Below are 14,042 nucleotides of genomic sequence, written 5' to 3'. Positions count from 1 at the left end.
AACAAAAAGAGAATTGTGACTTTCTCCCCCCTTGCCCGCCCACACCTGCAGTTGTTGTCTGGAATGTGGAGTTCAGCACCAAGGTCCAGTAAAGTGCAGCACACGTCGGCGTGACCGTGTTTGGCTGACAGCAGCAGCGGCGTGAGTCCGTCCTTCAGGACAAAACGTATGGAGATGGAATCAACATGTGCTTGTGTGGTGACATCGTGATTTAAACCTGGATCAGTGAATATTGGTGCGGTGAGAGAAGCCTCACATCGCTGTGAAGAGGGAGGAAAGTTCTCCCAGCAGACTGGCTTTGGGAAAATCCCAGTTATGATTCATGTCCAGGTCAGCAGACTTGACACTTCTCAGACAACTGCTCACACTTTCACATACTTTCCACAGGAATGAAGAAACTTGACCCTCAAATCGACCCCTGATCTGACCTCAGCTGAACCTCAGATTGCAGGAGGTGAAAGAGTGCATTCTGGGTGTGGCTAGGAGCAGTGTGACCGGCCGCTAAAAGTGTAAAGCAAAGAAGCTGTGTCACCAAAGTTCTGACTGAACCGCAGAGAACAAGCTCAACTATGTTGTGGCTTCTGCCTAAGCATGTAAGTGCCCCGCTGAGGAGCTCTGCTTCCACTCACCCGCTCTACTAAATTACTCCTGCAGAGGATTTACAGTGAACCCTGAGAAGTAGCGAACAACTTCAGTCAACCACATCTTGTGTCCCAGCATGCTTTGCTCTCGAAGAAAAGCCGCCAGCTGAGAGAAACACAGTGTCAGAACATGAATTGTCAGGGGAAAGTGGATGTGTCACCTGATGTTCCTTAATTTAGCTACTGAGCTGAGCAACAACATCAGGGTAGACAATTGACGTAGTAAGTTCACGGTTTGTTGATTTAGCATTTGTTTTTTGTCAGCGTTTTTCTTTTTGCCCAAGCAACCTGAAATATGAGTCAATCTCATCTCAGTCTTTGGAGTATGAAAACAAACAGTCGCTGTGGTACAGCAAAATCTGTTACTGCAGTTTGTTTACTACTTTTGAACCTTGCTTGAGGCATTTGGAGCGAACCTGGGTCCTTTACTGTGTGCTTGCGTGGGTTTCAGGTTGATATCTATCTGTAGTTGTGACCTGTCCATCCTTGGTTCAGGAATAAGCGGAAGACAGAGGAAACACATGAGCAAAATAAAAGGTGCCTCCAAAAGGACTGTACGCGCATTCCAAAAAGCTTGCTGTCATGCTTCCATATCAAGAACCTGGCAGATGTCCTTCAGATGGATGGTTCAGGTTGAATGTAGATCAGGAGGAGGTTCTGGCTGAGGGGGAACAAGCTGCCGTGACTATACATCAACTCATCCAGCTGCTGAGAGGAAAACATCAGCAGCTGGAATACTAATGATGTACGGAGGGGGAGGAGCCAAACTAACGCTCAGATGATGACAGGGTCCAATGATGCACTTCAGTTTCTCTCTCTTGATCTGTGGACCAGATCCCACCACCTCCTGACCCTCTCCTGAAACAACTTTAAAGGACCAGAGCATAGTGGCACTGCTGACACTGCTTACTGCTCCCACACAGTCAGGCAGATCCCCCAATCTTTTCTGTGATGTCCTTCAAGTTTCTTTGCTACATCCCATCATCTGCATCACCATATTGGAGGAGCTACAGAGGGTTTCCTCTACCATAAGGCAGGAGATGGAGCTCTAGATTAAGATCACTATCAGTGTCCCATTAATTGGAACTGAAGCTCTAGAATTTTAAAATTGTATCCAATCAGAATGAGTCTTCTGGACCAAGACTGCTGCTCTTGACTTCTTCAAATACACTGATCACCCTTTTTTCTCTCACAATCCTGAACATAAAGGGACTAGTTTTCAACTTTTCACTGTAGTTCACTCACACACACCAGAAGCCACAGGCATCAAGCGTCACTGCGATGGAGACCACATGTCTGCGGTTCAAGACTTCTCGCAGTACACTGACCTGACGCACGCACGCACGCACGCACGCACGCACGCACGCACGCACGCACGCACGCACGCACGCACGCACGCACACACACACACACACACACACACACACACACACACACACACACACACACACACACACACACTTTTGCTTCAGTAACTTTTGGGGACCGCTCATTGCCATAACCCTTTCCTTAGCCACTCACCCTAACAGTATGCATCCATCCACAACTGAAACCAAAGCAAAACACACACACATTCACTGTCATACCAGTATCTTTGTGGGGACAGTTCATTGAGTTTATGCTTTCCCCAGCCTCTCACCCTAAACCTAACCATGCAAAATCAAATGGCTAAACTAAATGACTCTAAACCCAACTTAGATCAAATTATAATAACCTGGTTATTTTAAGTTTTCAAAACCAAACTGAAGCTTAACCTTGTGAGTACTAGCAAAAATGTCCCCACAAAGCAAAAGGTCTTCACAAGTATAGCTAAACGAGAACGCACACACAAGTGCATGAAAGCGCTCAAGGCTTTATCTGTCCGTTAATGAGGAGCTGGGAACATTCAAGAGAAGTTTAAAATGACTCCTCTGAACTTTAACTTCCTTTCAAACTCGAGGAGTCAAACCAATATGGTTTGGCCTATTGGAAAGCCCAAAACAATGAAGAATCGCCACAGTTATGAAGCAGAAAAGAAAGTCGACAGGTTGGTTATGTTTGGACGCACATGTTCCTGCTAACGGAAGCAAAAACCTACTCACTGCATCTCTGAGGTTGATGGGACTTTTGAGTTCACAGAGGAGTTGGACCGCCTGGATCTTCCCACCAGCCGCTGAGAAACACATTTCAACACACAAGAATTGAGTCCATTAATCCAGTCTCTCATTCAACTCCATGAACCCCTCCGCAGCAGTTGTGAGAACGTAAATCGCCCGAGATGAACTCGCATGCAAAGATATGACAGATGATTTATTCCACATAAATCACAGATTAATCTTAATCTCAAAAGATATGTTCCCACGTCCTCTGACATGCAGGCTAATCTTCAACACAAGCAGGTCCATGAATTTAACCCTGTAAGCGCCACAACACTCACCGGCATGATGTAAGGCCGTCTTTCCTGAACCGTCCACGCAATCCACAGGACATTTGCTCTGTAGGGGGAGTCAGGAAGTCAAAATAAAGGTTAGGATATATACAGGGGATTTAAGATTAAAGAACTTTTTTGTCAAAAAACAAGCTGCTAATGCTCAATCAAAACATCTGTCAAATCATTTCTACGACGTGTGTTGACCAAACACAACAGCATTATTCAGATCAAACAAATTGGGCTCAATGGAAATGTTCAAAATGTTACAACATGAGTTGTACTTTTGTTACGCTATACAGCTGTCATTAAAGCTATGTAGCCATGCTTTCATAAAATTACTTGTCCATTATCTGGAAAAAAACTGTCGCAAAGAAACAAATTGCTTTGCATTCGACTAATTTCATCTACTCCACAGGTGTCAAACCGGTCCTGAAAGGGCCGCAGGGGTGTAGGCTTTTGTTCCAACCAAGCAAGAAGACACCTACTCAGCAATGAGGTGTCTGAAGACTGTCATCAGTTGATCATCAGTCTGGTGCTGTTTGTCTCAGCTGACACCTGATTGGTTCACCTGTTTGTGCATTCAGGGCTGGAACAAAAATCTGCACCCACTGCGGCCCTTTTTCCGGGTCAGACACCCTTTATCTACTCCATCTTACTGCTGATGGCTGTGTGCAACTGTTAGCTGGAATAAAAGAATTCCAGCAGATATTTGTGTACAGATTTAAAGACGTAATCAAACTGTTGTAATAGTGCACTGCATGCATTTGTTTTACCTTATTATCAGAACAGATTAGACTGATTCTTTATTCAGTATCACAGCATAAGATGTAAATAATGTTTCTCAAATGTTCCAATTCTGTCATTTGTTTAATGTAAGTCGGCCACAAAAATCCTTCATCTCTTGGTTGTTAAGATTTCTAAAAGTAACAATTCTTGTCTCACCTGGATTAACTTCCTGCAACACTCCACGTGGTTGTTTTTGGCAGCCAGGTGTAACGGACCTAAACCTAAGCGAAATGTAAGTATCTGTTTAGTGTTCTTATAAACTGAGCTCTTGTTGTGTTTGACTGAAAAGACAGTGAATCTCCAACCTGCAGCATCTGGGACGGACCAGTCGGCACCGTGAGATAGCAGCACGCTGAGACACTCGATCTGCCCACGAGACGCAGCGACGTGAAGACTGTGGGGAGACAAAACAACTGCAGATGTGTTTGGAGATGCCATTGAGAAATAGCCGCCTTGTGCTAACCACAAAACTGCCAACAGATTCTTTTACCAAACTTGTCAAATCAAACACGTTCAACCCAAGTTAATCACATTTTCATTTGTAAACACACACAGTAGCTGTGACAACAAAAAATGTATCGTGGTCCACATCAGTCCAGAGAAGATAAAGTTCCAGTCGCCTGCATAGCTCATGCCTGATTTTCTTTATTTGCTTTGACAACAAAAGTATTTTGAGTTTTCAAAAGCCTCAGATGGAAAGCTTTCACAAACCCAAAACATGAGACGAATACTTGTGGTTCCCCCGAATAACATTGCTGCACATCCAAAGATTGGTTTGTGTAGCAAGACGTTCCTGGCTGCTTTATTGGTCTTTAAAGCGGCGGCCATTAAATGCTGATATGCTAGCAAATACATAAACATGCTTCAACATGCTTCTCTACTTCTGATGGTAATTTAGTGAGACGTGAAAGACATTCAACTGAATGCAAAGTTATATTCAAGTCACATCACATAGTGTGAACAGACGACTTTCACAGAGTAACAGAGGTCGTGCTGAACAACTCCATCCTTCAAAACTGAAGTCAGTAATTGGAGAACGATATTTGCATCAATGTCTATTTTCCTCTAGGTACTCAAATACATAACATTTACTATTTGTTAGCAACAACAGCAGCAATAAAACGTGAACTTTATTCCTATCATTCGGTTAACAAAGAGGATAACTATTCATAACGTAAAGGTTTTATTCATCCCTCTGTCAAACAGGTCAAAGTGGAGCTCCATGTACTCCTGGGGTTATTGACTGTGTAGGTCATGTTCTGTTTTGTTTTTCGCCCATATTTGTTTCTTGTCCTACCTCGAAACTGTTTGCTGAGAAACAACACAAATCAACAACAACTCTCCCTGCATACTTCTCACATAGTGACCCGAAAACATCTAATCACTGAGGTTCACATACTGCAAGCAGCATCTTGGCCATTTCTGGGTCACTGCAAGGCTGTGAACTCACGGATGGTCGAGGGTTTCAAAGTATTAAGCACTAACGTTTTGTCTCAATGAGCTGTGAACCACATGTAGGTCAACTGATGCTGCACAAAACAAAATAGGCCAAATATTGACTTGGACCTGCAAAGTCATCGAACACATGAGCAGTGACAATAACTTGAATGACTCATTGTGCTTTTGATGACAAGGATTTGGACAGTTAGTTTAAATTCAGTTTATCAGTTATGAAAGAGCCTGACCTGAGTTCAGTAATTCCACTGGCAGGAATGTAAAACTGTCTTTTAAAAAGTGAAACAACGCTGACCTAATTAACACTTACTGCAATTCACCTTCCAAATACCACACAACACGGAACGGAACGATGAAGCAGATGGGAAAGTTTTGACATTTACTGAATTGGTGACAACAAAAACCCTAGTTTTAATCATCCCCAACCAGCAGTGGTCCATCTCTTCACATGTCCGGCCAGAATGCACAACTTCAGTTCCGTGAGCAACACAGTCATTATGATGTTTCTTTCTGGACTCTTCTGTGAAAAGTATGTCGAGAACCATCATGCTCACCTCCGCCTCCATGACGTGTAATCCGTTTGTTTCTATCTTTCAATCGTGTCGTGTTGTAGGTAGCGGAAACCCTGAACAACTCTAAGTCCAACCCCATTCTCAGTTCTGAAACGAATCAGGTCTCCTGTTTTCATTGGGCCAAAGACTTCAGTGAAGGTCCCGTCAGACTAACAGAAAGACTCTACAACTCAACTACTCTTCGAGGATGCTTGTGGCTAAATACTGAAAAGAAGTCGTCTGTGTGAGAAGACACTAGAGTTTGTCAATTTTGTGTTGACTGCTGAATAAGGTCACACTGAAAATGTTAAACAGCATGGAGTTTTAAAGCAGCACAACCTTCACCTTCCCCTCTGTGGTTCACCATCATAAAGTTTGATCAGAGGGGAGCAGGTCTAATCCCTAAAAAGGCTCTATTGTAGTCATTTAAAGCTTTACTTGTTGCTCCAGTAAAACTGACGCCTGGTGTGCCAGTAAAACTCCCTCATGGTATCCTGTCATCTCCAGCCCCATTAGCTCAGTAGATGGGTGTACTGCTCGGGGGTCAATTTGGGCCATGACAGTCGTTTATTGTCACACGGTTCGTTGTGGAACAATAGTGAGAATGCTCACGCTGATTTTCCCTCGCTGTCAAGCTTCACAGCACTGGCGCCTTTCTTGGCAAGCAGCGATGCCAACTTGTCCACCTCGCCGTGTTCCACGGCAGCAAGCAAGCGCTCGTCATTCTTGTTCCACTCGTTGACCTTATGGGGAGAAAAGGGGAAAAAATCATTAACGGTGGAAGTTCCAGACAGTTATGTTACGGAATCAGGTGAGGAGATTTGTGTTTTACAAATGTTTTCTTCATAAAAATAAAGAAAGCACAACACACAAGTTAACGTAAGTTTCTCAGAGAACAAACACGCCACACCACTTAGGTGAGGTCATGAACATGAGCTCACTCATAACAGGAGTTAGAACAAGAGCCCGTGGCCCGATCGCACCACTGCTCACGCACAGTTTGAATGGCATTTGAAGCAACATTTCAGCATCAACAGTCCAGTTTCATATGTTACAGTGGACATCATTAAGTTGACTCTTCCATAAATTACCCACCCAAATACCCAAATTCAAACCAAGAATAAGCACCAAACTAAGCTACAGCAAACAGCATGAATTGTTGGAGTGAGATGGTTCTGTCTGAGGAACAGCAAGCTGAAAAGGTGATGCAAACCTGGAGGGTTGGGGTGTAACTGGGTCATAGGCCTGTACCACAGTTTAGGAGGGGACACCAGTGGCTAGTGGAAGCAAGTGAAGAGAGTGGAGGGAGAAAATGTCCTTCTAAAATGCTGCTTGAATATCAAAGTAAACATCAAGTTGAAGCTATACAAGATGATAAACGCTGGTCGTAGAGCCTAGGTTCTAGAAAATGGTGACCACAGACATGACACGAGGTGGGGAAGGACAGACTCAACGTATCTGACTGTCTTGCTGTTCTAACTTTAAATGTTTAACAAGAAAGGGTTCTTTATATAGTCACAAGTGATGTGAAACATTGCCTGGAGAACACCAATATTCATGGCCCACCAAAAGGGTATGGTTCATTTCTGTCCTGAACTTGATCTACATGGAATCTGAACCACTCAGCAGAATTCACGTTCACCTGCTCATATGAGGATGAAGTGCAGTATGATGGCCTAGTGACCTACACGTGATAGGTCACTGTAAATACTTGGTGGCAAACTGTAAGCTATTTCTGGGCCGTGATACACTGACCTAGCAGTACGGCTGCAAACTGGCAGGAAGGGCAAATTCCCAAATGCATTGGCTGCAACACAAACTGCACTGCTGGCGGAAAACTGCTGGCTGTAAAAAAAAAAATAGTGTCAGTGAAGCAGCTTGAATGACCAGAAGGCTCCTCTGGCAGATCCTGATGGATCATTTACAAGATCGAGCTCTGAAGAACATTTAAAGTTGCCTTTCAAGCTTCGGAAAGTTGATGCGCGTCCAGTGAATGATGCACAAACATGCACACTTGGGATCCTCCACTGCCTGTGATCACACTTCAAAGCAGAAGTGAGCTCCAGTTTTGAAGGCGATGGAAGATGAGAAAGTTCTCCGACAGGCTGGAAATGATGAACTGTTTACTCAATCTTACAGCTGAGCAGAGGAGAGTCACGTGGATGTGAATCCACCAAAGGCAGAGACGGGCAGCTGTTCAGTGCAACCGATAAATCAGAGACAACAGAAGGTGAAAAAACTCATTTTTAAATGTACTTTTGGGTTCCACGCGTCTTCAACATCAGTGATTCAGTCTTACAGCTCATGTTGCCGAGTCTTGTGGAAGAATCATTGACTTAAAATAAAACTACATGTATGGTTCGAAGCATTTTGATGTGGTGGTGGGTTTGTTAAGTCGTAGGTTCAAGTCCAGCTTGCGTCAATTCCTGGGAGTGAACCTGCGTCCTTTCTGTGTGCAGCTTGCATGCTGCAGTGTTCCTCAGGGCACTCTGGTTTCCTCCTACAGTCCGGAAACATTTGTAGGTCAACTGGTGATTCTAAAATGTCCAAACATGACAGTGCATATGTTGGTTCATCTACACGCCCTGGAACAGACTGGTGATGTGACCAGTTCAGGGTGTCCCCCCACCCCCCGCCACAAGTCGCTGGGAAAGACTCAACACAACTGAGACTACCTGGACTCAGGTTCACCTCAAGGCAGAGTAGCTTCAAACTGCACTCCACTTGGGACTGTTAAATTACCAGCAGTCAAATCTAATTGTCTTGTAAAAGGCTCTTTTATGCTGGTAAATAGTCATTGACCTGCAAAGAGTAGTTATTAAGCAGCCCACATTTCGTCTTTGAAACTTGATACAGAGAAGCCTGAAGACTTCCTTCAGTTTAATTTCTTGGGTCTGTTGCGTTTGGGTCCACAGTCTGACGACTGTATTTGATGATGACTCTGATTGGACAGGATATGTTGTATGCAACAGCAAATGTTACAACTGCAAAATCAAGCTTAGAGATGAGATATTTCTATTTTTTGTTGAGCCAAGAGCTTAAATTGGAAATCAGTTTGAAGTCTTCTAGTTTCTGAGCGTATATTAAACTAGTTAGACTCTCCTATTACAGCCAGAACAGGATTTATGCAGATTTTACAGTCGCAAAACAAACTTCCAAATGAAATGTACACAGGGAGCAGGTTTTCTGGAGGAAGAATTCCGACTCCATTTCCTAGTCGGCTGAATGATTTGTTTAAACTCTGCCCCCTTTTTTATTATCAAATGTGTTCCGCGTCTGTTTGTCCCGAAGACTGCTGTAGTGCTGAAGAAGATGGACCTTTCTGTTTGGGTCATGTCCCACTTGTTTTCACAGATGTGGGCTGCACCACATTATAAGCCACAAGATTTTTATGCAGTCACATGTCAGTTCCTGGCAGACGGTTGTTCACTGCACATTCGCTGCATGCACACACACCTTATAATGAAAGCATAGTTGTGAAAAACACGAGTTGCTTTTATCTGCCGACGGACAAACACAGCTGGCTGTTTCCGTCTGTGACATTAGACTGAGCGTTAAGACTGTCCATTTAGCTTGTTCTCTGTCAGCTTAGCAGCCGATCAATCTTGCCCCTCCCCCACATGACATCTCTCCACATTTTTATCCAGATCAGTCATGAAATGGTCCTAAAATCCTGCAACAGTCTTTTTTTTTAAAGACATCATTCTACTCTTAAATCTAATCCTGTGATTTGCTGTGAATCTTGCAACCATGATGCACAAAAATGCTCACAGATTAGGCAACCTGATTTTAAAAAAATCCAATATTGTTAAGTGAACAATCATGCTGTGTTACTGTCAAATTTATGGATTTTCAGACTCTTTTTGAATCTTATTTTGACTGACGTGCAGCACAAATGTCCAACATATACAGTAGAAGTAACTTTACCTCAATAAAGTATGTCAACTCCATCTAACTCTAAATCTAAAATCTGAGTTAAATGAAGCTTTGCAAAATCTGGCAACATATCTGGGTGACACGCTATGAATTGTGCTGGAATTGATGCATGCCGGTGAGTTCCTTGGATCTTGTGATTGACTCATGAGCCATTCAGATCAGGTTTTTTTTTTTTTTGCTCATATGACTGCTGCTGAGGATACGACTTTGCCTTGAAGGCTTTCTGAGAGAAGGGAAATTCAAGGGAGAGGCCTTTATGAAACCTGAATAACAAAGCATTTCAAAACACTGAGCACTCAACACTGCAAATCTTCAGATTATTCATGTCAATCTGCATGTGCTGGATTAATCTGTCCCATCATACCTGACCCTGACGGTTATTTCCACCCGTGCCAGAGACTTGAGGGAGTTCTTCCACAATAAATCGAAATTGAATGTATTTAATGGAGCATTAAGAGAGCTCACGAGACAAAACACCTCCACTCCATCCAGCAGTGAGATGGAGACCAGACGTCCGCTTCTCATTACTTGCTTCACTAAAGATTCGCTCCTGCTGCCGTAGTTCATCAGTTGTTTTCGATTAGGACACAGAAGCACAAAGAACAGGAGGATTGCACTCTTCTGTCTTTTATCAAATGAACCCATCACCAAATGAGCACATCATTTTACGTTCACCTTGTGTGAACTTCCAGTCTACCATCTGCTCTGCACATGTCCTTTATCGTCAATGCACACCATAAATCCTGTATAAATGTACACACCCATGCATTTATCAGTTTACCTTCATCACTCGCTGGTCCAAGTGTGTTTGTTGAACTTCACCATTTTATATTGATGTTGTTCTCGGTCATAAGGTAGACTTATCAATAGAGCTGAAAACATGTCCTGTCTGACAAGAAAAGTGCTTAAAAAACACTGTAGTAGCTTCCTAAATACATCTTTATAGTGACAACCAAAACTACAGCACTGTGCACCGAAACCGCTTATCAAATGTCGTCATTTAGTTATTCACATTTTTATTCGACATTTTTTACTAAACCCCAGAGGGGAAATTAGATAAATTGATGCATACAGTGATGTGAAAAACATAGATTTATAACTACTTCACTGTAAAAAGAAAGATCTTAAATCACTGTGCAATATTGGCTTCAAGTCTTGTAAATAAGAAGTAGAATTACCATTAACTTAAATAAGATCAGAGAAAGGAAGCACATGAAAAAAGTATATACCCCCACCCCGGTCACAGTGTTGAGGGGTACTGCCAATCCCAAAAGTCAGACACATGGGGCTTCTATTTCTCTAGACTGGGTGCCTAGACAAGGAGCCAGTCGATGGAGACAAAGGAAGTGGATACAGTACATTTTCAACACTGCATGTGGACTTTGAATCACACGCGACACCATGTGTCACAGCGACAACAGCACTTGATACTGGACAAGGAAATGATCACATAAAGAGGAAACATGTGAAACATGGGTCAGACAGTCCTAATAATCTCTGACTGGTGACGAACCACTCCTGCTAGGCCATAACCAGACCGTGTACTGACACGGGTGGATGGCGCTGACACTGCTGAAGTGGTGGAGCGGGTTGCCAGGATTTCTACTGCAGTCTCGCAGAGCTCACTTCAGCATTTTAATACATCGTGCCATCGATCTGAAGCAAAACAAAACTAACACCTTACAGAGCCATTTACAGAAATCATGTCTGAGCTGTGCTGCACAGTGTGAGTAATGTCCCCTGTGATGGTAATCGACTGAGCACAATTGAAGGCCTGTCGCTGCAGAGCTCAACCACACCGACGGCATCATAATGGACAGGTTGAAGTGGAGCGGAATGCAATGCCCCACTCCGGCCCGCGGATGCTGAACGCGTATACAGGGACGCAACATTCACACTGGGACCAAAGTGGCCCAACAAGAGCAAAGTAACAAAAAGATGAGGATCTAACCGTCATTTTACTGAGCTGGAACTGATTTATTTTCTGCTTCTCACAGCACTCAGCAGACTAGTTTTCATGAGTGGAAGGGAGAGGGTAAGCACACGCAAATCTCATGCTCCGATGAGCAGCAGAAAACCCAAGTGTAGTCAATGAAAGCAGAAATTAAATGGCAAAAGTTTAAATGATTTGTGAACTTAAGACAGACATCACTGATATTTCTTGAATATCTTGTCTATCTTACTAACTAAAAACTCATTTTAAGTCCTTCAATATGCATTTCAGCTCCCCCCAATTCTCCAAACAACACAGTATATTTGGCTGGCTTAACATCTCAGGCAGAGTGGGGGCGGGGCATATCATATACTGGGACTGATGTGAGACACCGCCAAACCAATTCTATTTATGTAGTCATTGTGTAGTAGTTGTGAGTGTAGTAATATTTATAAAGACGACAACTGAAAGGACATACAAATGCAATACCATGACAGAAAAATGTTAACAGGGGAAATGTTACTACAAAAAGATGTCAACAAAGAGAAAGCACAATTCTGCTACAGCATTATCAATTGTTTTGATACAATGTTTTTGTTGAGAAATAACTTAAGCAAACAAGCAAAATATATTCCCCAAATTGTTGCTCTAATCGCAGTATTTTATAGGAGACAATAGATGTAAGCAGGTAGATAATAACATATAAATAATGTTACAAGAAACTGCACTTTATTCCTAAAAAGCATGTCCCTCCACATGTGTTTGGCAAACAACCACAAAAAGAACTTATCAGTAAAGTTGAAAAGCAGGAAGTGAAGTCCAAGGGGACCCTCCGGAAATGTCTTCCCCTCAATAGGAAGACATTTGTAGGTAACAACAGCAGTTTATCATCTTGAGGCATTACTGAAGGAACTGAAATCAGTTGTACAGCATTATTGAGAAAGACTTTCAGAAACACCTGGATAACAATTCAACAAATGAACATTATTTAATCCTGCAAAAGCCGCATAGAAATCCCTCTTAACCACAGCAAGAACTCTTTGGAAATACAGTCAGATGAATCAACACTGGTTTCAAACAGCATCTAAAGAGTCACTAAAACAAAGGTCACAATCAGTGACATCATGCAAGAACGAGACCAGACACACAGGGACATGTCTCTGTGCTGCTCTTTTCTGGGAGGAAAAGTGTTTACAGAGTGATCGGGGTGTGGACAGAAGCATTTGTTACTGTCTTTCTTTACAGTGACAATCATTACTACGCAAAACGAATAGCTGATAACACTAAGTGCTTCCTGTTTGTCAAAGCAAGGGATAACAACTGGACTAGAGAGCAGCAGAGCTAAAGAAGTCCAGGAGACAACAATGGAAGGCTTCATGTAAAATGTTTACTTCTGTTACGGTAATGACACTCTCGTCATTGTGCAATTTTCTCAATGTAAATCTCCTAAGGAGCCACTTCAAACACATGGCATTACCACGAGTTTGGACCAGATTGCAGTGAAAGCAGACATTCTCAAGTGACTGCAAATGTTTGTGAGCTTAATGGTTTCTACATAAACAGAGTACTGTTTCTGTTTATTGGAACCTACTCAGAAACCTACATGTTAAATCACGATTCAGGTGTTTGCAAAGCCCCAGCCACTTTATTTCCCTTCCTTGATGGTTATCGGTGGATCAAGGTGCTTGTTCAGTCTTTGAGTAGTTTATTCAGATTAGTCTGATGATGGAAATGTTTGATTTTCAATCTGACATACATTATGTGCAGCACTATCAACCAAAATCAGGAACTGAGCTGACACTAAAATACAAAAAAGTTGTATACAGCTAACACTTGACTGTTGGAGCCAGGAAATCGAAGGATTAGACTATTTGGGGCCAGACATGCACTGCACATATCCAGAACTAATTCCAAAGAAATCCAGCCATTAATGCCAGATGCTTGGCATTAATACAACGAGGAGTTTCAAATTGGACCTTTGAATCTGAAACCACTCCACAGTTTTCACCTACAAAAAAATAAGGCAACTGAAATGATAGATTTCTGAAATCCAACGTCAGGGAGTCGACTTACACAATAACTTGGATTCACAGTCTTACGTTAGCCAAAACTTCATATTTGGTGAGACTGATTCCTTGTTAAAGTTATTCTAGGGCTGCAAGAAATAGTCGACTTGGTCAACTATAATCGACTATAAAATTAGTTGCCGACAGTTTCATGAGTCAACTAGTAATGACAACGTCACTTTCTTCAGAGTAAGAGGAGAAATGCACCAAACATTCGGTGGCCGAAAACATACGGCTGTGCAAAAAAAAAAAAAAAGGCAACAG

At 42.6% G+C, this 14,042-nt stretch overlaps 1 protein-coding gene across 5 annotated transcripts in view; it reads right to left on the bottom strand.

The window, feature by feature from the left end:
• The window catches only part of rai14 (retinoic acid induced 14), a 34,192-nt gene that overhangs the window by 8,029 nt on the left and 12,121 nt on the right, over positions 1-14,042 (bottom strand). For all 5 annotated transcript variants that reach the window (XM_053844859.1, XM_053844851.1, XM_053844867.1 and 2 more), the window contains 6 exons: positions 6,456-6,586; positions 4,143-4,231; positions 3,994-4,058; positions 3,058-3,115; positions 2,723-2,793; positions 46-152 (listed from right to left, as the gene is read on the bottom strand). In XM_053844859.1, the coding sequence (XP_053700834.1) occupies positions 46-152; positions 2,723-2,793; positions 3,058-3,115; positions 3,994-4,058; positions 4,143-4,231; positions 6,456-6,586 (521 nt within the window). The remainder of the gene's footprint in view (positions 1-45; positions 153-2,722; positions 2,794-3,057; positions 3,116-3,993; positions 4,059-4,142; positions 4,232-6,455; positions 6,587-14,042) is intronic.

The sequence above is a fragment of the Synchiropus splendidus genome, chromosome 1 (genome assembly GCF_027744825.2).
Source record: "Synchiropus splendidus isolate RoL2022-P1 chromosome 1, RoL_Sspl_1.0, whole genome shotgun sequence".
NCBI lineage: Eukaryota > Metazoa > Chordata > Actinopteri > Syngnathiformes > Callionymidae > Synchiropus > Synchiropus splendidus.
This window is presented reverse-complemented; position numbering and strand designations above follow the sequence as displayed.